The 26,770-nt window shown below is 37.8% G+C and overlaps 1 protein-coding gene across 8 annotated transcripts in view; it reads left to right on the top strand.

Annotated features, from left to right (window-relative positions):
- Positions 1–26,770, top strand: part of TENM3 (teneurin transmembrane protein 3) — a 413,821-nt gene that overhangs the window by 318,382 nt on the left and 68,669 nt on the right. For 7 of the 8 annotated variants that reach the window (XM_082282288.1, XM_082282290.1, XM_082282291.1 and 4 more), the window contains 6 exons: positions 3,666–3,880; positions 10,363–10,573; positions 11,100–11,201; positions 11,347–11,541; positions 12,886–13,086; positions 16,030–16,215. In XM_082282288.1, coding sequence (XP_082138414.1) covers positions 3,666–3,880; positions 10,363–10,573; positions 11,100–11,201; positions 11,347–11,541; positions 12,886–13,086; positions 16,030–16,215 — 1,110 coding nt within the window. The remainder of the gene's footprint in view (positions 1–3,665; positions 3,881–10,362; positions 10,574–11,099; positions 11,202–11,346; positions 11,542–12,885; positions 13,087–16,029; positions 16,216–26,770) is intronic. The other variant, XM_082282293.1, reaches the window with a different exon arrangement.

Consider the following 26,770-nt stretch of genomic DNA (forward strand, 5'->3'; position numbering starts at 1 on the left):
TAAGTTTTCCTGCAAAACTCTCTGCATAATGCAAGTACAGAGCATTTGTAAGCAGTAGTAATTTTAAATAGGTAAACAGGAACCCAGGGTTTCTCCTGCCTAGCATGCGAAGGGGCCTATGGATCCTGAGCAATGATGCTGATCTTACTAGGAAAGCTTGCTGTCAACCAAAATTGCTCACAGGAATTTACATGTGCTATTTGATGAGCATAGGAAAGCTCTCATCATATCCAGAGAAGAAGAACCTCTGCTTACTCTGAAATATGTGATAATATATTTTGTTGTTGTTGTGGGCCTCCCAGAGGTAGCAGGATGGTGCTGGGGCTGGCTCGGACCACCCTGCCTTAGGGGCCTCGTGTTGAAGAAATGTCCACAACAAAGCCAGGGGCCCAAGGAGTCAGGACATACTGTTTCTTAAGGGGGACCTGATACCAAGGTTCAATCTTTGGGACTTTAAGCAAGCTCTCAGTAGTTTTTGGATGGAAGATTACATCTGTGTGTCCTGTCATAATTGCTTTTTCTGAAGTTTTTGCTCTGGAAGAGGCACTTCAGGAATATTTTGCATATTTTTGAAGCTTCTCTCTTAGCTGTGCTTAGAAGGCAGCTCATGATCAAGGAGCTTCATGTGGCATGAGGACCTCACTATGGAATACCTTGGGTTTTTCTGTACAGAGATTGATGTTTTCTTCTATTTTTTTTTTTCTTTTTTTATTTCTCTCTGAAATTTAATAGGTCAGGTCTAATATGTACATTTGTTTTATCGAAGCCTCTAGCATATAATGTTGAGTCTGAATCATCCAACCAATATATAAAGTAAGAAAAAAAAATTTCTTAATTTCATTATAAGAGCTTTTAAAATACAAACCACATAAAGGGATTATTTTTTATCGACCTTTTTCGATGTTGCCCTTTAAGATTCTCAAAACATTTAAGAGCTTGTGCACTTTTGGCTAACAGAGGCTTCAAAATCAATAGGTTTTGAATGGAAAACTTGATTTAAATGGTTGATGAGTGCAGTGTTTGCTTCATTACACAAAAATCCATTTTCCCATTCACAAGGTACATCTGACCTCCTTACCACTGAGAAGGAGGAAGCCTCTGCCAGCAATTGACATCTTGAAAATTTTTTCAAGTTATCACAGCTCCAAGTCATAGAAAAGTTGTAGCTCAGTTCACTCCTTATGTCATCTTTGTAAGCCTATGAAACTTCTCCAGTAGGACATTTTCTTCTTCCATTTCCTTTACCCTCCTGCCTTTTTCTTGTACTTAGATAGTCATTATTGCTTCCTGTGCTCTTCTTACTTTTTTTGAATGAAGAGGAAAAAGCTACTCTATGGTTAATGAATATTGATGCTGCAGTGATAGCTCATCATCCCATTGTCTTCTGCGTTCAATAGCCAATATACTTTCTTGTATAAAATATATTGGTATTTTTCTAAATATTTTATAAATACTTACTGGGGTTTTTCCCTTGATAATTTTTTTATTTTTTTAACAAACTGAAACCTGTTATACACTGCCTCAAAAATAACAGGAAATAACAAGGATATCAAATCCATTTTTCCTTCCTTATGTCCCTAAATACTGTTTGAGAGAACAGGGTTAATTCCACCCACTGTTAAAATGCTGTCCTCTGCAGAATATGGTAAGTGGTCATTTATCAGCATACATCAATATTAAACAACAGACAGACCAGAGAGTACACATTTTAAACCACAAGAGAAGGACCAGTTAGGCAGAAGGGAAAGTGTGACGAGTAGATGTGAAATGTGAGGAGCAGGGGCCCTGTGCTTTCACACTAGTTACTGAAAACTCTAAGGGAGAATCGATGAAGCCTTGATTTGGATACTTTGACAGCTGAACAACTTTCAGTACCACCCCTCTCATGTCCCTTGGTAATATCATGATACTCTGATTTGGATTTGAGAAATTTCAACCACCCTCACAGTAAATGTGAATGAACATGACATTTCACATTTTGATTTAAAGCTGTGTGTAAGAACTGTTACTGTTTAGAAAGTGGAAAGGAAATGATGACACTATGAAGATTTTTTTAATGCTCATTGAGAAACAACAGGGAACAGAGAATAATTAACGCCCTAGCCTTAGCATGGCAAACAGCTACTGACAGTTTTGGGAGAGGTGTTGGGGTGCTAAAGGGGCATGTGGCTACAAAGTAAAACTATCTTTTCTTCGGTGAACAACATGGGAGTCCATAAGAGTATTATCTGCTAAGTGTTGAACCCCAGAAACAAGCATTCCTGGCAAGGTGGTTAATGTGTTTGATAAATGCCACTTTCCCAAGCTGTCTCGCTCATCTTTTCAGTAGTACAAGGCAGTTATTTTTCATTTGAAATGTAGAAATAGGGGAAGCTGCAGATCAATACAGCAAACAAGTGTTTATTGTTTAGTGATTACCAGTCATCAGTGTGTGAATTTATTCAACACAATATGCTTAAATTTGAAGAAAGAGGTAAAAAACAAATGCTTAAATAAACTGAAATAGTGACTACAGATCCATCTTCTAGAATAACACACTAATATTATGAAAGGTTAAGTCCAAATTTAGAAAAGCATTAGACTCATCCTGAAAAGTGTTTAAAAAATGGTTTCTTCAAGATCAGATATTTCACTGTCTCTTCTCAACAGCACTCTGATCAATGTGATAATCCTGTGAGACATTTTCAGTGACCACAATGCCATTGTGACACAGCTCTGATGATGGCACAAGTTCCCACTCAAGGCCTCTCAGCGACGCTTCTGTACCTGTTTAATTCAGCAGCAGTCTCGGTTCATCTTGGATGCGCAAAAAGTGGCGAGGATCAATCTGTGACCTCACTTGGCATTTCAGATTTTAATCTATTTTTTTTACAGTCTAAATGTTTGCAAAAAGGTTGTGTCAGTTTGTTCCATCAAATGATGAATAATGTAGAATTTGAACATAAAAGACAAGGCAGAATTGTCAGTTCTCCAGAAAACTTGTATGCAAACAAGTGAGCATCACATGAACATACTTACCACATTCAGATGGATTTAGTTCCATTTATATAATAGACTAGCTGATGAAAAAAATGTAAATTGGTAAAAACACAGCAAATTCCAAGACTGTAATGACAGTTCCATTTTTCTTCATATTGCTTCACTCAAGCCTCACCCTCATGTACCAGCTGCTTAAATACAGCATTGCTTGCTTACACAAAACCAGAATCAGGTAACCAGAGCTGTAGCTTTTGTTAGTCTTGAATAAATGCTCTGATATTTAATGTAGAAAAGATTATATTAGTTCTCTTGACTATTTGTGTTTATGTATCTATTACTGCATGCTGCATTTTGCTTCTTTTTTTTTTTTCTTGATGTGAGACTTTATTCTGAGAAACACCTATTAAAATGCTAGCAAAAAAATAATAGTAGTTTAATGTAGATTCTAAACTGTTTCCATAATGCTCCTCCTTAGGGATGCTACAGCATTTTTAGTTTTTAAGTATTTGTGGTATCTTTCCCTTTTTATTTCCAAATCATTGAATTCCTGGGATCTTCTATTCAAAAAGATTGGCAGGTAACATTTTTCTGAGGTGATTCTAAATATTTGAAGATACATATGAAGGATGTTTGAAAGCCAGAAAGGAACACTAATTTTTGATCTCATTATTATTCTAACCCACCAGGAAAATTAGGAGGATTTGCACAAGAAAACAACACTATAGATTCTGGAGAACTTGATATAGGCCGAAGAGCGATACAAGAAGTGCCCCCTGGGATTTTTTGGAGATCACAACTCTTCATTGATCAGCCACAATTTCTAAAATTCAATATATCCCTTCAGAAAGATGCATTGATTGGAGTATATGGTCGAAAAGGCTTACCACCTTCACACACTCAGGTGAGAACTGCTTGCATTAAAAGTAGGACACATTATTGAAAACCATGATCTTGTATCTTTTGTATCTTTTTCTCTCTCAGGATTACATTCTTTTCCATTTTGCTGATTTTTATTTTTTTCTATTTATACTTTATTGGTCTCATGTGATGACCAGAACATTTGTAATACTCGGTTTGTTGGGATCTAGAATGGGGGTAGAGGGTATTCTTATTTATGATCTGTTCTAATCAATGATGATGCTTCAGACATGGAGTTGTTTCATGCAGAATTTATAGGTACTTTTATTCCTCTGTGGTATATGAACATATCTTTAAGAACCTAAGCCAACTAATGGAGCATCTTATGGCCACACATAAGGTATAGTTGAGAGTTCCTGCAAACAGCACATTAACCAAATTTCCAAACAAGACAGGCAAATGCTGCCATATTTGCAGCTTGGTGTCTCACTAAATAAATACATAAAAGTAAAAATATATAATATGTGTCTACAAAGATCCAGTGAACTGGGGTTGTAAAAGTGACAGTCTTCACTAGGCATCTGGTGTCTCAAGACTTTGTTCTTAAGTGTCTCAGAGGATTTATTCTGTTCCACCCCTCAGAAGGTTTCTAATGACACCTTTTATTGCATATAGTCACACTGCCTAGTAACAAAAATACCACTTTTTATCCATAGTTAGAGAATAGTTAAAGTATAAAAGAATGAACAGTCTTCTGGATTGGCAGGAGCAACAGAGAATCAGTGCCTGAGATGGTATTTTAGCATCAATTGTATTCATGTTTTATTTAAAGATATAAGACCCTCCAACACTGGATTTCTTTCAGTACAATATTTGTCCAAGTGCTGGTTCAGATCCATTTTTCCACCTGAATAGGTATTTTAGTTCATTTTCTTCTACCCCATTTGGAGAAACATCTTAGTGATTTTTGAGTGTATGGATTTACCATGAACACAAATCTAAGTATAGCAACCTAATGTTATAATTGTATCAAAGCTTGATTGATTACATCTGATACACAGTTATAACAGCAAATCCATAGCTGCAAAATTCATATTTTTTAATTCAGTCCTTTTTTTAAAAAAAATTTGATTTTAATGCTACTGCACTATTTAAATTATTTTGGTTTTGGTTTTTTTAATTTTTTAAAAGGCATAACTTTTGAAATATGTACAATATAGAAATAGATCTAATTATTACACCTATTCAACAGTCACAAACCACAGAGGAAGGGTCAGCAAAGCAGCTGAAGTCATGGAATGTTACATTAACTTTATTTTGTAGTTTAGTTTCCATTAAAGTAGAAACACTTTACTGAATGCAGAAAGTGCACTCATGTTTACTTAAAAATTTGATCTTCATAATAATGATTAAATGGATTTTCTTCAGACCTTCACGTATGAACACCCACCCTCAGGCTGACAACAACCACAAGAAATTCTAGCATAAAGAAAATTGATTCAGAAAGTTATCAGCCATTGGAAATAGGGGCTTGGAATACAAATGCCATCTCAATGATAACAATAATAACAGGAGTTAGGGGAATACATGTGTGGCAAGAATGAATAAAAGTGAAGAAGCTGATCCGGACTATGCATTTATATGAGAAGTTATGCAAGTAAGTACATCTATTAAAAAAATGATCTTTACTTGATTCCTTATCCTGTTGAAAGGTTGAAATAGGAGTGCCCTTTACCCAAAAACACAGAGACTACTAAATCTGTTTCCTGTCATCTGTGTTACACAGACTCTGAGTTCTTATTGATGTTTAAGTATGATACAAGAGAAAGAATCATATGTGAGTCCTGCTACTGTATCTTCTATAGTTTCTGTGACATTTTGGACATACTGTTTCCAGGATATAGGTCAAGTTCTCTTGTCCTATTTTTGCCTGGTATATAATTAGAGTATTGTTTACAAACCATTGACTGACACTTGATACATTGAAAAATTAGGCATGCTTACTTATCAGTGCCCTAGTGAACTTATAAGGCTGTTAAAGCTTCCCAAGGGTACAGGTTTATCAGAATGCTTATATGGCCTTGAACCCAATGATGTCCAGTTTAAGTGCCTGACATAAAGCATGTATGTAATCTCCCAAAAATGCAGTTTCAGCAAGTGGTTGGGGTTTTATTTGCGACCATGCTCCTTCATGTGGGGAGAAAAAAATGGAGTAAGATACACCTCAGTGGTTTAGGCCTTTCTCCAACGAAGTCCTAACACAGGACTTCGATGCAGACACAACTCGTCCTGGTAAAATACATATTTAACTGAAATAGCTTATGTAAACAAAATAAGGTATTTTGGCAAAAAGACATCTAATGAAATAGAACACTGAGGGGATTACAAGCTTAAGTCCATTTATTGCTTTCTTATTTCCCCTAACTCTTATGGCTTATACTGACAAAAGTACCTAACTGGAAGCTGGGCATAGGTAACAGGGACAGACTAACAGCTGATGTTGGGCTTCACTGCATCCTTCCATTAGACAAGGCAGCTCACTCATGTAGCTCCAAGTGTCACAGGAACATAGCAGACAAACAAATGAATATCCACGCTGAATTTGATCAAAGGCCTGTCTAGCGTTCTGTCTGTGATAGGGGCCATGAGCAGATATGGAGAGATTATTTAATAAAGCAGCATGATAGTACCATCACTGTTCTTCCCACAATATGCTTTTGGCCTCCAGAGTTTTAAGGCTGAAGGACTTTGCTGAGTCAAAGATGCTGTCTTTGTATTTTACAACCTTTGATAGATTTTTTTTCCAGTGAATTTGCATAGTCACCTTTGAACCTATGGAAGCTTTTAGCATCTGTGGCATTTGCAGCAAGGCTTAACTACACATCTCACACTGTACTCTTCAGTGTGTTTTGAGACAGCCTCCCAGTAGCCTTTGTTTCACACACTGCTGGTAGCGTTTTAGAAGAGGCAGGGCAGAATTTCTCATGAATTTCTACTCCATGCCACCCTTGATTCACGGATATCTAGTGTTATCAGTGAGTTGTATATTTTCCAGTCTGTTTTGTCATTCTTTTTATGATAGCTTTTTCAGTCCTTTGATCATCCTTTTCTGAATGTTCTCCAGTGTTAATGCAGCCTTTTCAAGGTGTGGAGACCAGAACAGCACAGAACATAAGAGGTGTTTAACTATGAGGGTTTCATTCAATGCATTAATGATGTCTGCATGTCTGCTTCTTTTTTTTTTTTTTTTTTTTTGAGCTCATATTTCCATAATCTGTCTACCATAGCTCAAAGATCTCATCCCATAATGACAAAAATTGGCTCAGAGCCCATCTCTGGATGTGTCAAGCTAGGGTTGCTTCATGAGGGCTTTTAAAGTAGGCTTTCACTCATACATATCACTTCATGTCTGTGTCTCTTGAATGCTATCTGCCCTTATCTTCTAGTCACAGAGTGACAAGTGCTAATAACAAAATTTATGCAAATGAGCAACTGCTTCTTGTTTCTCAAACGTCAGTATTTGAATTTTCAGATCTCACGTTAAATAATAGAGAACTCATTACTTCCTGCACTCTGCCAGCATTTGTAAAGTTGCCTTGTCACCTGTCCTCCTCCAATATTTTTGCTCATATGCCTGTGGTACCCTACATGTGTAACCACACACCACATTCTTTAGCTCCCTCCTTATAGCTTCGGTATTCCCATCAATGTCTGCCTTCTCTCCTCTCTCACCTTTTACTGTAATGGAAAACATGCCTTTCACATTTGCCACCTTTTTCTCCACTTCTCTCCTGTACCCTTTGCCTGTTTATCCACCTCTTTTTTGCATCCAGTTAAAACCTGACAGCAAGTAAGAGGAACCTGTAGTCAATATCTGTTCCTAACTGTACAGCCTCTGGTGCCAATTATCCTATCATTGCAGGGGACATAATAAAAGTATGATAGAAATAATTTCGGGAGAGTTCTCAAGAAGTCTTAGTTTACACCCTTGTAACAGGATGAATTGTATATAAACTAATCCTATCAATTGCTTAGATTTCTATCATTAAGCAGTAACAGAATGCAGAAAATATAAGTCTTGTTTTGTCCCATAATCCAAAATAATAGGGATATAACATGTAGGAAATGGTTTGATGTATCATATTCAGGACAGAATTTTTGGTTGCCTTGGTGTATTCTCTTTAGGTGCCAAAATTAGTCTCAAGCACAGCTACTATTTGTGTGTCACAGACTGATCTGAGATACATAGTTCTCTCTTTCCGGGGAATCATAAATAAATCAACCAGAAATAATTGACGGTGGCTGTCCATTCAAAACCCAATCAATGCAAGCCTGAAAGTCTTTGTGACACTTTCTAAAAATGTCAGTTCCATTGCAGCCAGAGAATCAATATGTTTATTTAAAGAGACTTTTAAGCATAAAATGAGACTTTGGTTTAAAGCAAAACTGTATGGAATGGTAGGGCAAATCATCACATTTAGACTCAATGTAAAGGAAATTAATTTATCCTCATAGGAGGAAAATAAAATTGGTATGGTTTTGCTTATGAAGATAATTGTTTTTCCAGTCTGTTTTTGTTACCATGTCCTAAATATAAAAAAGCAGCCTTTAAAAGGGTTAAGATCAATTATTGTTTTTTGCTGGGGGACAGAACGAACAGTAAATTCCCTTCTGTATGGCTTTTTAAAAGTAGTCTAGAATGGTGTTCTGATAACAGCATATGTCCTTATTACATTACAAATACAAAATTGTGAATTGTACCGTGCTTGTCAGCCATTAGTGGCCAATCAAGTGGTGTAGCCACTTGTTCCTGTATCAAAAATACAGTTTTAATCTGAAATTGTCCTTCTACAAAAGTGGTCTCTTGCCATATACAAATTACAAAGTCACTATTAATGTCTGTAAATGACCTGTTAAAACTGAGAGCTCCCTGAGCCTTCCCTTTTTTAAAGTATTAGTGAAAACCACCAGAGAGGCAGGAGTAAAAAAAAGCTAGAATTGTTTTTCTCTCTCTCACAAAATAAGATAAATATTTAATTCTCTGACAAATGGGAGTGTTGAGTAGTTTTGAATAATTGCTCTCCCAAAATGATCACATTCGTTTTCATGTGGTGCAGCACATACAAAGCTGCCGAGGCACCGGCGTCTGTGCAGCCCCATCACATTATGTTCTATTCTGCTCGTTCAGACGTAGCTGGAAAAGTGTCTCGGGTGTTGATAGAGTCATATTAACAGTGCATTTCCTTCACATCCTGGCTGGTGGCGAGATGATTCTGATTACCAGGGAGGAGCAGCCTTACAATATCAGTGAATTTTTGGCCTGCAATTTCAAGAAGAGAACATAAGTACTTAAACCATTGCTCCAGGACAAAGGCTATCATGTTTTCTTTTGTCCCAGGAGCAGTTTCTGAAGGTCACAAGTCAGGGTGTAAAACCACTGATTCTCTGGTCCTGGGAACTGTTCTTATCCCAGCTCAGGTGAATCAGTGGTTTCACATGCTGGCCTTTACTTTAGTAGGCCCTGGATGTAATTTCATTTGAGAGAAGTCTTCAGCATGTGGGAATATTGAAGGTTTATGTATTACAGTTCATACGATAAACGTGTCACAGTAAAAGTGAAGCTCTGAACAGTCTTAGCAGGAAAAGCAGAGACTCTCTACAACAAGCAAGAATGCTCTTCAATTTTCCTACCTGTTTAATTTTGCTCTATACATGTTGATCTATACATGTTCAACATGCAGAGGACAGTTTTCAAGCCATGAGAACAGACTCCAGATAATGTGAAATCAGTGCAGGGCCTGGAGCAGTTTTAGCCCTCCAGATGCCATTAACCCTAGTTAAGGTGCATAAACATGCATAGCATGCATAAAATCTCATGTTGTGAGTTTGGTTGTTTTATCAGCTGAGATGATGCTACATTTTCCCAAGCCCTATGATAGTTGTTAAAAATACAATATGTGCTGTCCATTGACCTGAGGTACCATGGGGTTTGGTCAGTTTGTCATTTTTGATAGTTGCAATGTTTTCTACTTTCCATCTCCTGTTTTGAGCTTCTGTGATGGGAAGTAAAGCTCTTGCTCTCCTTCCTCCAGAATTCCAGACTACAAAAGGGGGATTGAGCAGTTAATCCTTCATTTGAAACTAAATGAAGAAAAGTAGATTATTGGTATTGGATATTATTTTTATTAGCCCATATGTATATAACACAGTTTGAAAGCTAGCTCCCACCTGTAATTCAGGTGCCAGTCATGACTGCAGACTCATTTCAACCTGCTGTTTTCTTCCCCCAGTGTATGCAATGAGTTCATTGGCCACTTTCCACTGGAAAAGTCATTCTAAGCATGAGAACTAGCTGGTAGTTTTGTTTGAATGCTTAGCAAGGAGCAAAGAAGCAAGCAAGGATTGGTTTCAGCTCCTGCTTCCCTGCTCCAAAAGGAAACTCTTGGTCTAAATATAAGCATACTGTCAGGGTGGTGCCATGGTCACCCCATGACTCATCAAGCTCCCATCTGTTCTTCGTTGCAGTATGACTTTGTGGAGCTCCTGGATGGCAGCCGGCTGATTGCAAGGGAGCAACGCAACCTGCTGGAGTCAGAGCGAGCAGGACGGCAGGCGAGGTCTGTCAGTCTCCACGAGGCAGGTTTTATCCAGTATTTGGATTCTGGCATCTGGCACCTGGCCTTTTATAATGATGGGAAAAATGCAGAGCAGGTGTCTTTTAATACCATAATTATAGGTAAGCATAATCTTTAAAGCTCTTACCAAACACTAGCTTCGGGTCAGGTTTTTTAGGAATACATGGATAGGTTTCCATAGTTAAATGACCTGACTTTATTTTTTTCCAGGCTTTCAATTTATAGTGTTTCTCTTGCTGCTCAGAATAAAACACAGAGTATATATTTTAATTTCTTCATCTAAGGCATAAGGGTTTTAATTTCTTAGTCTAAGGCATAAGGGATGTACCTTCTAGTGAAACAGTGCTTGAAAGGACACTGTTTTGAAGTATTTATTAAATGGCACAGGGCTAAAGTATGGAGCTCATATAGTTTTACCCTTATAATTTTAGCCTTTTTTGTTGGAATATAATGTCCTAAGATACTGGGGACATCAGCAGTAGAAAATCACAGCTATTCATGCTCTTCAAACAAAACAAATGTAAACACTTCTCAGAGCGAGAACACGCTATCAGTTAGTAGTGGTTCAAATGATAGGTACTTCATGCAGTGGGCACCTGTGAATTATCCTTCTCTTTTTCCTTTTAGAGTCTGTGGTGGAATGCCCCCGAAATTGCCATGGTAATGGTGAATGTGTTTCTGGATCCTGCCACTGTTTTCCTGGGTTTCTGGGCCCCGATTGTTCAAGAGGTAAATCATCCCAATGCTTTTCTCAAGTCAGTTTAAGCAAACTTGAAGACAAATACATCAGAAAAGCAACATCTTGGATGTTCTTCTTTATAAAGCTTTGGTGAAGATCTTTATTTTGATTGTTGTGCTGTGTTCTGTCTCACAGCAGCCTGCCCGGTGCTGTGCAGTGGCAATGGGCAGTACTCCAAAGGACGCTGCCTGTGTTACAGTGGCTGGAAGGGCACCGAGTGTGACGTGCCTACGAGTCAGTGCATCGATCCCCAGTGTGGGGGACGGGGCATTTGCATCATGGGCTCTTGTGCCTGCAACTCTGGGTACAAAGGAGAAAACTGTGAAGAAGGTAAATGCATAAATACTTACTCCAGCACCAGCTGTTGTTGGTCGGGTTAACAGCTGGCACATCCAGCTCTGTGAATTTTTCTAGATCTTATGCACTAACCCTGTCTCTTCAAAAATCATTTTAGAATACTACAAATCAAGTTTTGGAATCACTAGTATCACTGAATTCTATAGAATTATTGTACTCTATGTATTCTCAAGTAAGCAGTTGGAAAATTCAAAGTAATGTGCATGTAATGTTTTTGGTTGCCAGCATACTTGGGTTTTGTCTGGCTGAAGTCAGCTAAAAAGAAAGCACATAAAACACATATGTAGGAATTCTTACTGAATTTCCCCAGTACAGAGCAAATCATTAATTTACTACATTTGTTAGTCGTCTTTTCCACAGACCAGATTGTGGAAAATGCTGATTCCAATGCATCAGAGGGAAAAATGATGCATCATTCTTTTATTCCAGAGATGTGCATAATAATATTCATTCTGGTGTACTGCAAAATGTGGTTCATTTTCCATTCTATTTTTTTAGGGAGTAAAAACTGCTATTTTCTTCCTCAATCAAATTGATTTTATTGATCTCCACATACAAAGTAATGCAATTAAGTCTCTGGAATTAAATTTTCAGACCATTGACCCTACAAGTGTAACATTTTATTGAGTCAAATTGCTAAATTAAATCTCATCATCTAAAGCACAAGTGAATTAAGACAGATAGACAGTATGTCACTCGTTCATTTCTAGAACAAGCTGAGGGTCCTGTATAGCTGTCAAAACTATACAGCAGTGGATTGGATCAGTTACACCAGGGAATAGTGATGCAGAGAATGCAGCACTTGTTACACTATGATTAGGCAGAGTCAAGATTGGTTGCCCAAGACCCAAAGCCAATCTTGCTGTAATTCAGAAAAATAACCAAACTTTGAAAGATTCTCCATTAACTCAGTGGTAATCTGTGGTTGTCTAGGTGTCAGTTATGTGCATGCACAAATTTCACAGTATCAGAAAGTGATGTGAAAGGGAGGTGTTTTTAAAAGGAAAATTGCAGCTATGCAAGAAGTGATGACAAAGAGTGATTTACATTGTAGCCAGAGAAGGGAGGCACAAAATATCTTAGTCCACTCTGTCTTTTCCTCATTCATTGCAATGAAAGGAACGTGGACTTCTCAGCTTCATCTTACTAATGTTTACTTTCAAGATGAGTGCAGTGCTGCCTATTTCATAAGGTCTTGAAATGTGAATTAAGCCCAAATATGCTGTTAGCACTTTTGGGTTGATGACTCATCACTATAGGTTGATGACTGTTGTTAGGATTGACAGGTTTAAGCTGATCTTTCTCGTCTCCCTGCAGCGGATTGCTTGGATCCAGCCTGCTCCAGCCACGGTGTGTGCATCCACGGCGAGTGCCACTGCAACCCGGGCTGGGGTGGCAACAACTGTGAAATCCTGAAGACAATGTGCTCTGACCAGTGCTCTGGTCATGGCACCTACCTTCAAGAGAGTGGTAGCTGCACCTGCGACCCCAACTGGACAGGCCCAGATTGCTCCAATGGTAAGAGTTAAAACCACTGGCATTTTATAAAATGTTGATGTCTTGAATAGCAGCATTTTAATGGCATTATTGTGTTAGGACGTGACCTGCTGAGCTGATTGATGTCTTTGAGTTGACTTCAGCATGAACTGTAAATTGATTCAAAGGTTCAAAACAATTGATGAGTTTGAAGGATTTGAAAATCAATACATTTGTTTGTGTCTTTTAGCTGCCTTCATCGGGTAACTTCAGGTATTTCACATGCAAGTTCTGAATGTTCTTTGCGTGATATGTGGATGTTTTTCTAATACATCTATTTAGAAACTTAAAACTACACTAGTGAAACCAGGGATGATCACATTTTAAGAATCTCTCCAGCTAATCTGAGGTATTTTTCTTGAAAAACAGATAGCATTCAAGTTTGAAGGCAAAGGGAATGCAAGAATGAATCTTAAACAGCTTTTGAGGCAGGGTGCAGGCTGCCAGGGTAGAAGGAGTTGATAGGAGTGAAGAAGCAGAGGAATTTCATGAAATATGGAACTGAACTTATTAAAACCATAGTCTGAGCTTAGAAACAAAAGAAGAAAACTAGAGGTACTATCAGAAAGACCAGAATCTAAATATTTATAAAGTATGACAGCAGCTTTTTGACAAATATGAGTTTTTAGAATATTGTTTGGTAGCCACATATCAAAAAAGAAATCCTGTTTAACTGTGAGACGTGTATTTGTCTAAAGCAGTTCATCTAAGAACTCAGACGTTTTGTTAATGAAAACTGAACACATGGGCTAGCTGGGTTTATGCCAGCTTATGAATAAATATAACATTTTCATGAGGAACCGTCTTTTTAAAACAAATGTACTTCCTGACCAGGATCTGTGATTCTCCATAATGGCTTATGCATACGAGAGTGATAGAGTTCCAAACATGCAAGAAAAAGTGACAAAGAGAAGAAAATGTTGTCTCCTGTGAAATTTGTTTAGAAGAAAAAATCTTTTCTGACCATTTCTAACACTAAAAATGCCTATTTATGTTAGACCCTGTCTAGTTCTCAGGCAAAACATGGATCCCCTGTTTACTGACACATTGTCCTCTACGCTTTTTTTGATGACCGGTTATGCTCCACCTTTTACTTATGTTTCATGGAATGATTTGTCATTAAAATAACATAAAATGTTTCTGATCTCAAATATCTCAAGTGTGTCAGACTCACAAAGGAGCTTTGTAAAAATGTGCACAGATTATTTGCTGAAGCTGTGCAACATGACCTTCAGAAGAGTGCACTAAAAAAGTAAATCTTACCCATAAACATGTTGTTAAGCTGCTGGATGAAGAAAAGAATGAGTTATTTCCATCAGAGAGTTTTATAGGTTTGAAATCAGCAGAGCTTTCCTCTATCTTCATCAGCAGTTTGTCCGTTAATTAGCCCTTCAATTCCACTTCAATTAAATTAACTCTAATTAATAAATTCATTACAAAGATTGACGCACCTTGCTCAAAGCTAGTGTGCTAAAAGCTGATAAACACCTTCACCCTAATGAAAAATTGATTAGATTGAAGAGAAATAAACCTTTCTTTCTCGGAGCTGCAGTGACGTTTTGTGACTCTGAAGTTAATCAAACCATCTTGCATCTTTTAATCAAAAATCTAATTCAAAGTAGATATAAAATGCTATATAGTTGGTGGGGGGGAAGGGAGGGGAAATTACAGCTGTCTTTCTCCATAAAGGTTTTGGGTTGTTTCTTACGGGAAATGTCACAGCTCCTTGACGCTGTGTTTAATGTTCCACAGCACTTTGAGACAGCAGGGAAGAAAAACACTGTTGATCGGGAAACTGGAAACCTTTCTTGCACTGAATGCAAGTTTCTTTTGCTGTTAAAAATAATTTTGATCTTTTATTACTAAACTACTTGCTGTTTTTCACACAAAAACAGAAACTAAATATAGCACTTCTATGAACCAATACATGGCCACAGCCAGCTGTATGCTAAGGAACTAAACAAGTCCCTCAGGCTGTATTGTATCTCTTTGTTTTTCTGTTTTCTGCTTAGCAGAAGTAAAGTTTGCTGGAGTCTGACTAAATGAACCAAAACTGTAAATGCAAAATCTGGCAGTGTAAATTATCATCTTGTATTAGCTGGGACTTAATATGCGTTGTTTGGCCTCTGACTACCTTTGGCTGTTAACATATTTTTCAATTATTCTATCAGATACAAGATCCTGTTACTATATGTAAATGACAAGTTAAATTGCTGTATGTTGTTTTATTTTTTTAACAAAGTATTATTGAAACCAGACTGTTTCAATATTGAAATCAGCTGTCACTGATACAAATTTACTGAAAGTAAAAGAGAATGATCTTTTACACTTTACAGATGTGTCAGTGTGTCAGCATAGTGCTAATTTGTCTCACTAAGGCTGATTCTTTATAATGAAAAAATGTGTCAGAAATGGCACATTTTAACTTTGAAAGAAAACAGTGAGAAGAGTATGGAAGGGAAACCTTGCTAAAAGGAACGTCGTCATATTAGATTTTGACTCAAAACAGACAATGATCTAGGTATGTGTTACACTTAGTCACTATGAGTACCGTGTAAGTTCTGGTAGGTCTAAGTGCCATATAATCTAAGATACAAAGAGTTACTCTTAAGAAATATGCGAGCACAAAAAACCTGCTTGAAAATTACTGCGAGCTAGCGAAAGAGCTGTGGACACTTAAACATCACCAAAGTCTGCCGACTAAAAGAGCATTAGCAAAGAGATAAAGCTCGGTGCTTTCTGCTCTTTTGAATCTTACATGGAAATGTCTTTCACAGTAAATTCCTTTGATTTAACTTTCAAAGATTTTGCCTTTCTTATTCTTCACATGTCGAATTAAAATGTAGTGCTTCTAATTAAAGCATTCCCTCTCTCTCCCCTGTGCTTCCTGCCTCCTTCTCTGCCCCCGTCTCGTCTGAAATGCAGAAATCTGTTCGGTGGACTGTGGCACGCACGGCGTGTGCATGGGCGGCACGTGTCGCTGCGAGGAAGGCTGGACGGGCGCAGCCTGCAACCAGCGGGCCTGCCACCCCCGCTGCGCCGAGCACGGCACCTGTAAGGACGGCAAGTGTGAATGTAGCCAGGGATGGAACGGAGAGCACTGTACCATTGGTAGGCTGCCTATGCTTTACCCTGTCTTGGCTGCAAAATTCAAACAGCCAGCGCTGCTGGCCACAGCTGAATAAGAAGTGTATTGCTTTGAAGGATGTTTCTTCAAACAGAATATTTGCATGTGTCAGTCTGTGGAAAAGCGTTGATGTTTTAAGAAAGGAAATGGTTATATAATGGCTCATCAGTTCCTCATACCTAGTTTGCCATGAAAAGAAGGTAGAAGAATTTCCTTTTCAGTCTTTTCCCTTTAACTGCCTTTCACTCAGGAGGAGGTTACTTTGGTTTGAACTGTAAATATACTATTTGATTTGTGCTTTTCTATTTTTATGTGATAGCTTTATGTCTTTTGCAAATGAAGCTTCCTATTGTTTTTCTTTCTTTTTTTCTCTTTTAAGGAGAAGAAGCTCTAAAAAGTGACTTGCCTACATAAAAATGTCACTTCCACCATGTAATAAATGTGATCTAACTGCCCAAAATTATCTTCTTGTCAACATAATGTTCTATTGTAGAATGCTGTCAAATTTCTTACATGTTAATAATGTAACAGTAGTTTAATGCAACTGATTGAGAAGAAGCCATCCTTATTACAGCTTCTGTGTTTCTGTAACCAAGCTAGTTCTAGTGCCTGAAAACCTTTGGAAGTTACTATACCTTTCTCAGTGGAGCTTTTCTTACCCAGTCCATATGTCCCATATACAGCAGGATATCCTTCTCCACTGCACAGGCTTTGACAGTGAGCTAGCATGAGAAATTATGCGTGTAAATAGGAGGGCTAAGAAAAAGTGGAGCTGTAGTGCTAAGAAATTCCCTTCCACACTAATTTCCCTTTGTGCAAGGTGCTGCATGTCTGTAACAGTGGAGTAGAGTCCTATCCAAACAATTTTTATCTCAGCATAACCACACAGAGAAACTTCTGCATGACAACAGGTAGGAAGCACAGGCAAAGGAACTGGCAATGGTCTGCATGTAAGAGATGACTAGTTTGCACTTTGGTGAGTGGAGAGCATTGCATGAAGCTCTTTAAAGGCTGTGAAAGGAGTGACAACATGACTGAAGTATTTATGGGGCACATCTCCCAAGTACAAGAAGCATCATGTCTAAACACTTTGAGGTGGATCGAATTAGCAATGAAAGAGGTAGCCACAGGTCAGACAAAGGCAAGCATAACACTGAGTGCTGAGGAAATCATGAGTAATCCAAAAAATAAAAAAAAAGTCCAATAAGCAAAAAAACCCCACATAGTTCTGTTTGGATAGATGGAAGAGAGATGGTTAAAAGAGGTGATGTAGCTGAAGCAACAATATAGGACAGTAAGTCTAACTGCAGTGGAGCTGATGGATGTGAATGTAGCATGATTTGCTTTTGCCACAAGCTAAAAAGAGGCTGGAGAATTTTAACTTTCATGGAAGTTTTGGAAGGGCTCTAACTCTGAATGTGTTGGCATAACTGAGACATGAGTATCTAGAAAACAGAAAACCCAGGCTGTGTTCCCGGATAGTTTACAGCCCTGACTGGGGGGCAGGTGGTGATGCTGTACTTGGTGGTTGCAAGAAGCAGTGCTAAGAGCTTTGAAGGCAAGGAAAATAAGAGCCTGTTGCAGCTGTATTAATTAATACCCACATCATTGCACCGGGAAGATGAGGCAAGGTTTTCTTTTTTAGAAGGAAGTCAGGTGTGAAAGTAGTAAGATTGACTCAAGAATTAGTTTTTATAGCAATCACAATTGATTTTTTAAATTTGGTTGGTTGGTTGGTTTTGGGTTTTTGTTATTTACTAATGAAATTGTTCAAACATACAAGGGAAAGGTAATCAAGGTGCATCTACAGAATCCTAGGGAGAATCTATAGGGTTAACGTTTTTGAGGAGCTTCCAGAAAACATGCTGACAAAGAGAGTAGAGGGGTGGGGAGAGAACTGCTTTCTGAACAATAAAAGAAAGTAAATATTTAGAAGTAGGATAAAGCCTTTCCCTTGACTGCTTTAACTTGACAACGAGCAATTACTCAGCAGATCACTCTGCTGTTGGTCTCACTGACCTTGGCAGCATTTCAAGGGTTGTAGTTATATACGGATGAACTGCTCTTGAACAATTTTTCCAACATATTAGGCACAAACAAGTTTTTCCTTAGCACTGGGCAGGCAGGGCTGTCTTCCCACCTGTTTATTCTTTAAATGGGTGTTTACTTTGTGGCTGCTGCTGTAAAGATAGTTCGATTTGTTTATATTGCCCTTACAGCCTCCAAGGCAAGTAACGAGGCACAGGCTTTAGGCTGCTGTTAAATTTAGTTTTTTAGAGCTGTTTTCTTCAGGAGTCCCACGTTACAGAGAAGTCATGTCGTTTTACTGCTCATTTTCAACAGTATTTCAATTTAGTGGGGGGAAAATTGCTGCCTCCTTAGCTTGGCAGATGAAGAGTCAATTTCTTTTCTCTCATCTACCCTACAGTAGGTAGTAGCTCTTTCTGAGCAATAAATTTCAAAACACAAGGGACTTCAGAATATATCTCTATTCAAACCAGTTTTTTATTGTCACCTTCCATTTGTAACCCAGGCATTTTATGCTACTTACAACTCTCTACTTAGTAGCAGAATATTTGCATAATTCGTGTTATGTGTATGAACGACTCCTACTCACTCTCCCTTTATATGTCTGAAAATAAACAATTGCACCCTTCTTATTTCTAAAAGTCCTTAACCATTTAGCTGCGGTACTGTGAAGTATTTTAGAAATGCAGATGTGTTTCTTTGTTGCAGCTATTAGCTGGAAGCTATATGAAGTGCAACAGCCAAAATTAACATCTTCTTTGGGAAAGGAATGCTCCAAAGAAATTGTAAACCTTAAGGGCAATTCACTTTACTCACTTTTTGGGAAAGGAATAGCCTTCCAGACCTTTGGCTGGATGTACAAAATGGGGCAGATGTGTCTACACTACTCACAGAGGCCCTAACTGGAATATATACTGAATCATCTGAATCCATAGCTCATTTGATCAAAGAGTTTTTGGTATTTTTGTGAAGCATGAATACCATTCAAAATGGTAAAAAATGTTTTGCACCCCAGCTAACAATTTTGATGTATTTTTAAATGCTAACTATCTGTCCAGTCTCATTTTCAGTTAGCCCACTGTTTGTATTGTAAGTTGACATGTGTTAAAACATAGAATGAAGGAACAAACCAAACCTGTCTCCTTAATTAAAGCAAGGTAGTCCTTAGTTTTATTTCTCTCTAATATCATCAAGATTGCTTCTTGAGTTATGCTGATTTTTACATATACTTCAAAATATTTGAATGGAATTTAGTCAGAGGAAATTCTAATTATTCTAAACTGCCGGATACCTATTTCATTGTCGGTGGTTTTTTTACTTCAATACTTCAGGTTGTTGGGAAGAAAAATTGTAGGTGATTGCAAAGGTTTGCTTTTTTTTGTTCAGAAAAAATTTAGACATCTGCTTATCTGGGTTAAACATCGGGGTTTCCCTAAGGCTGAAGATGACAAGACTGGATTGGAGAAATTATATACATATATGTTTTATATACCTTGATATTTGATAGAGAGTAGACTAAATAAAGTGGGGAGGGGGGAAGTCTATTTTTTTGAAGCAATGTGTATAGTAAGGTGGACAGGATTGTTTTGACTAATGCAGTAAACCTGATGTGTATTGCTGATATCCACTGTTCTGTTATGGGTCTTTGGCACAGGGTAGTGCCACTTCAATAGCACACCTGATGTCAGCACACTTGTGAGCCACTGCCTTTGCTGTGAATGCATACTTCCACATATTTATATCAAAGATATTCAGCAGATAAGTACATGCTCAGCATTTTGATGAATGAATCTAATAGGAATTAGCAAAACTCAAAACTTGGTGCTAGCGTTCAGGATCTTAGAGGTTTGAACTAAACATAGGCAGTGTATGTTTCAAATACTAAACAACTTAAGGCACCTAAGTTGCTTACTGTCTCTTCCCTCTGGTGAACTGTAGTCGTAAAATCATAGGATCATGGAATAGTTTGGGTTGGAAGGGACCTTTAGAGGTCAACCCCCACTGCAGTAAGCAGCAACATCTTCAGCTAGATTTGGTTGCTCAGAGCCTCATCCAGCCTGGCCTTGAATATTTCCAGGGCATTCACCACCTCTCTGGGCAACTTGTTCCGGTGTTTCACTACCCTCACTGAACAAAACTTCTTCCGTAAGTCTTGAATCTACCCTCTTTTAGTTTATTACCCCTTGTTCTGTCACAACAGGCTCTGCTAAAATGTTTTAATGTAATGTTATACAATTTCCTTTAACCCCATGAGAACAAGTTAAATCAACAGTTCACTGCAGAGCTGTGGAAAATCACCTGTCAATTGTTTATTTGGTCTGGAAGTGACATTCACGAGTCTGAGGTGAACATCCATATATTATTTTTTGAAGCTCAACCTGCATCTCGATGGGATACAAGACCACAGATGCACAGCTGGTGCCCAGGTGATAGCCTGGATGAAAATTTGCTCTGTAATTAAGTTTTCATAACACAGTTGTGCTAAAGTATGGGGTTTTTTTCCTTTCTGTCCTGGCTTGCAATGAGTTCAGTGACCCTCTCCTGTCTGAGTAGTTGTTTTGTGAGATTGGAACAGATACTATTTCAGAAAGTCTATCATTTTTTGTGATATTACTGTCATATACCATGAGTATATTAGGTAACTGTCATAGGAAGCCCATAAATATGAATACTTTTCCAGCTGCTTTTCCATTAAACTCTGTTAGCTGAATGAAATTAGTAAATAATTATGTTGGTGGGGAAGCTGCTGTATCGATGTGCTGTGTAACAACTCACTTTTACAATGCAGCTTAATTTTTTCTATAGACTAAATTTGTTTTAGCATAATCTAAATTGCAAATTTGCCAATTTGCATTAAAACTATGCCTTCTTGTTCAGAATTGTCAACACCTCTTTTTAAAAAGTCTTTAACATTAAGCATGGGTGGGTAAGACCATCTGTTTATAAAGCTTGCCTGCAGCTCCATTACTTAACACAAGACAGGTTACAGCTGTTTAATTGTTATCATGTTGAACGATTATCTTTCAATCCAAAATTAATATTTGTATATGTATGCATGGAAAGCACATCATTAAACATAAATGAGCTAAATGTGGATTAATGTGATTAAGCATTCACATTAATCCCTCAGGAGGGCTAAAGTTAGCATCATGGTACTTCCATGCTACTTTTGAGTGCTGCATGAGGCTGCTTTACCTGGTATGCAGAACTGAAAATCAAAGCCAGTGGTGGTTTACTGGGAAGTGTGCAGCTTATGTTTATATTCCAGTGAAGACCAGAATCTGATTTATTTTCTAAGAATTTCCCCTAAAATTTAGTTGGGAAAAAAAATAACAAGGAACAGCAAATTATTTATTTTAACCTTTTTCTTCACATGAAAAGACAGTAGCATGACATTCAAATCAGTCAAACCAAAAAAATAAATTTTCCTCAGCAAGAGATTTCTAGTTTCATCTATTTTAGCCAGAAAAATGGGAATGTCATCTGGTTTAGATATTTAGAATGATGAAGAAAATGAGTCTAGAGCACTTTCCCATAAGTGGGTTTCTGTTAGCACAGGCTATTCTGGTGACTGATTAAAATGGTTTTCTGGCTAGGGACAAACATGGAGGCATCAGTGTGCTGGTTTTCCATGTGACCACAGTCAGATCAGCATAAGCACAGAAGTACAGCAAGTGTAGAGGGATGCTAAGACAGAATCTCCTCCAATACGTTCTATGGCCTGCACCTGTTCCCTTCAGCACGTGTTTAGCTTAGGGCTCCTTCTCTTACAGATTTCAAATATGACTGCAGGGAAATGACACCTTATCTCTCTATAAGATCAGAGAGCAAGTAAAGACAAATGTGTTCCTTCAGTTAATTAAACGAAGTGCTGATAGAAAACTTGATATGGCTATATATCATTCCACTGTACATTTTTGACACAGAGTAAGTCATGGACTCGTTTGATCGGTCTTCTCTACATTTGCACGTTAGTGGGAGAGCAGCACAGATGACCAGTATTATGATGCCCACTGTCATTTCAGTGCTGATGCTAATTGCCAAGCATGGCTTACTTTTCTCAGAAGTTTAAATTACTGACAATATTCACATTTCAGAGTAGTTTAATGTGTCACATATTTGATGTACCTTAGTACATGCACAGGAATTTTCCATAAATTTTAAGGGGTTTTTTTTAAATTTAGAATTTAGATTCTTTTTAAATTCTTGTCCCTCAAATTGTAATAATTACTCCTGTATGAATATATTCTGTAATTATCAAAATTCCTAAATTTATGTTTTTCTTTAGTTATGGGTTCATGGAATTATACCTGAATGCAAGTTTCATCTTAAAAATAAGATTCTATCTGAATGAAGGTATGACCTTTGACATTCAAATAGTTTTTATCAGATAAAATCAAATATTCAAAAATAATTATATCCAATATCGATTAGTTTACCACAGTATTGTGAGTGAAACTCTAGTTTCAAAACACCTGACTGCTTTGCAGTTGGGATTTCACAACAATATTTATACCTATACCCTCAATACAAAAAGCCAACAAAGAAGAGGTGATGACATTTTGGCACCCAGAAGACTGATAACCACAGTTTAACTAGATTTCATGAAATTTAGAACAAATTTGGCTTTTATCTTCCCTATGCCTAAAGGGCACGTTATTAGTTTGCCAGGCCAAGCTTTGAATATGCAAAATATCTGTACATGTGGTAACCATAAAAATACTCAATTGCCAGGTGAATTTAAGATAAAGCATGCATTTTTGGAACTGTGAAAAAAAGGGAGTTATTGGTCAGGCCTTAACACATTTCAAGACCAAGTATCTCAAATACAAATTAACTGCTAGCATACTTTAAATTGCTAATTGGTTAATTTGCATTTAAATGAGGACCACATGTGAAGTTCAAGTTAGGCACATTTTCAGAAAGCAGCAGAATCCTCTGAGATGTGAAGAATTTTAAAGTGTGTTGCAAAGCTTCTTTGAGCTGAAGTGGCCAGAGAGTAAGTGCTTTTGTACGTCATATACTTGTATGCTGGTCAGACCACATTCCATAAATACTGTCAGTCAGGGAGAAAGATGGAAACCATAATGCTTCCCACCCTGATCCATGCCCTGATGTGTTTTCAAGTCAAATTTATCTTTCCGTTCTTAATGTAAGTGTCAGGTTTTTATCTGTATCTGAGGCAGGTCTTCACAAGTTTGTTGCTTCAAATGGGCATTTGAACATCTTCAGCCTGTACATGTGAGATAGTTTTAACTCTTTAATGGTGTATACCCTTCCTTCAAAATCCTCTTCCAGTTAAATAGATGTTAAGTGGGGAACAACACTGCTCATGATCTTACCAGCAGTCCCAAATTTCCTATGTCTATTACATCCTTAATAGTAACCGAACCTTTTATTCTAATATATATGTGGCTTTCCAGTAATAATGATTAGAAATCTTACTTTACAGTAAAATTGGGATGGTCTCCAGAACAAAAAATCTAAAGGATAATGGGCTTGTGTGCCTTTGTATATAAATCCCATAAATTATTGCTGCAAAGAACGGTTGCAATTTTGGCAAGGGATAAATTGCAGTGAAGTCAGGTCTCTCTGCAGATATTTAAAATGCATAAATTATTAAGAAGGTATGAGTTCAGGGTGATGACTGTGTTTTGGCCTGTGTAAGGAGGAAAAGAAATAAAATTGTGTGAAACTATAATTCCATCCATGTGCTCTCCTTTACAAGAAGGGCAAAATGGGAATTTAGGAGTAAAAAAGTATCAAAAGGGAAGAGCGTTTGTAATCCTCCTCTATTGGCAGCAATGCTCTGAACATATGGTATGTCTAAGACAAGGTTCTTACAAACTCAGAGAATGGATGACGACCATGAGCTGCTTACAGTGGAAGAACATGTGCTTTCAGTACTGTTCAGTGATGAATAGAAAGAATTGCATTTGCAAATGATACCAAAGCCTGCTGCCCCCAAGCACTTTGGAAGATAGGACAAGAATTTAAAATTACTTTGACAAATAGCACATTCTATGCAGAAAAATAGGGTACAATTCAACAAATGCTGGATTCTGTGCTTAAGAATAATCGGCTGCAGAAATCCAAGATAGGAGCAGTTTGCCAGGCAGAAAAAACTGTAGGAGATGCTGAATTTGACATGAGTGAACCTTTCTCAAGACAGGCTAAAGAGTAGCTTTAAAATTTTATGAATTTTGGACTTCTGCAAGTTTTTTTGGTAGCTCCTCAGAATTTGCATATGGATGCATGATTTTCTTAGTCATTCTTTGGGTGGGAAAGCAGTTGCCTAAAGGAATCAATATGCTATTCCCTAAGTCTGCTGTAGGTAGGATAAGAAATGCTGGATTTAAATATTACAAGGGTTATTTGGGGTTTTATGTTCAAAAGGTAGTTTAATTGTCGAAACAGTTAAGCTGTGACTGGATGGAAATGAGAGGAAATAAGGATGATCTTCTAGCCACATCAGGAGGAGTAAGCCACTGTGAACTGAGTCTTGAATAGATTAGAGAAGTCAGACCAGAACTGTCAACTCTGAGTTTTGTACCAGTTCCCCCAAAACAAGCACCAAAACTTGTTTACAAACTGCATTCTCCCTAAAGCTTGCAATAAGTTTTCTCTTCTGCTGGCAAGTGCCTGTGAAACCACTGATAAAGTGTATGCCTCATCCCCTGCTACTACTTGGCTGCACAGGGAGTACAAAGTAATGTTCGTAAAAAGAGACTGGTGCACAGGGTGATCTGGTTAAGGATGATTTTGAAGAACTGGATTCCACCCTTGATTCTACCATGTATTTTCTGTTAGTTGTTCACAAATGCAGACTTTAAAGAAGTGCTCTCTGACTGTTCTTAACTTTCTGGGAACAAGACTTGCACATTTGTGAGTTGCTAAAATGTTGGTTCGTGTATGAAATACTATGTAATTCTAAGTATTCCAGAAAATCACGTCATAGATGCTTGTAGCCAAGTGAATGGAGACTCCTCACTCTGATCTTTCTTTGCTTTAGTTACTGGTAAAATGAGGTAAGAATGTATTCTCTTCATACCAGTGGTATGAAGATACTGTGCTAAATAATTGTGACTTAGGGAGGCAGGTGATAGGAAAGTTTGCAAGAGAGCTGTTGCTTCTTTGTTTAGGTTAGCATAGTGTACCTGCTACTAGGGTATCAGCTGTTTGTTGTTTGTGAGAGAATGCGTGCTGAATGAGGACCGTGAACTCTGCACATTCACAAGGGAAGAAAACTTCCATAGGTAGCCATAAACCCATCACTGCCTAAATTTTGGATGCTTGACATGGCCACTGTCATGGTATTCTTCTAATGTGTTAAGGGGTTTTTTGTCATGTGGATTGTAAACAAAATTTTATACAAATACTAAAAATTAATGCAAAAAAGTGAAGATATTAAAACTTTCTACCTCTAAACAAACAGATAAATGTGTGGGAAGCTGAAGGGAGACAGTGTGGTAACAACATAGCATAGTTTGCTTCCGGTCAGCTTTTATTCCAAGAAAAACATGCCATCTCCCTGTATGACACTTGGTGCAAGGTTATGTGAGAATGCAGATGTGACTGATGCAAGTTATGTCATTCACATGTTCCTGTAGAAGATGGGTATCTGAGAGCATGAAGTTTGTGTGAGCAGCAGAGGTACTTAGGCAGTCATTCACCAGGAAATGGGAACTGCGATAAGGAGTTCGGGGAGACAAGGAGATGAAGCAAAGCAGAGCTTGCTCCGAGAGGAGTAGAACAGTGTTCTTCCTTGTTGCTGCTACTGAAGGAATCTTCATCATCTCTTTTTTCTTTTCTTCCCCCCTTTGGTTCTTTTCTTCCCCTATTTTGGTTCTCTTTTCTGTTTCTAATTTCTCCTGTTTTCTTTTAGAGGGAGAGGCTGTAATCCAGTAAGGAAGGGAGAAAGCTAATTGTGTTGGTGGAGAGGAGGGTTTCAAGGTGTCAAAAGTAAAAAACCTTAAAAAAACCCTAGTTTTTTGTTCAGGCTGACCTAGATCAATGTGGCTTTGGTCACATTCATTTGTGGTTTTGCCTCATGTCTGGTGGTGCTATGAGGTTAAATCTGCTCTTACAGCAAAGTAATTCATGACTTGTGGAGCTGTTGAGTTGACACTGTAACAGGACAATATATACATTACAGAACCATGGGGCATGTTACACTCTAGTGTACAGATTACAAAGATTATGACGGGTGAAGATGTCTGATGGAGGATAATGATTTAAACTAATAGAGATATAAATTCGCTATACAGCATTTAGAAGCATGTCACCATTGTAATCCCATATGACAGAATAATCAGAATAAAGCAGTGTTACAAGTACCAATTAGGGAACATTAAATCAATGGGTATGTGACTCATGCCGATTTAAACGGGAGCTGATTGGAATAAATGGATTTAATATGTACTTTTATTCTTAGGGTATTCTGTCATACCTGGAGGAAGCAGGAAAGACACTGACTTACATCTCTGATAGGAAACTAATGGGAGGCATTAA

The sequence above is a fragment of the Coloeus monedula genome (genome assembly GCF_965178545.1).
Source record: "Coloeus monedula genome assembly, chromosome: 5".
NCBI lineage: Eukaryota > Metazoa > Chordata > Aves > Passeriformes > Corvidae > Coloeus > Coloeus monedula.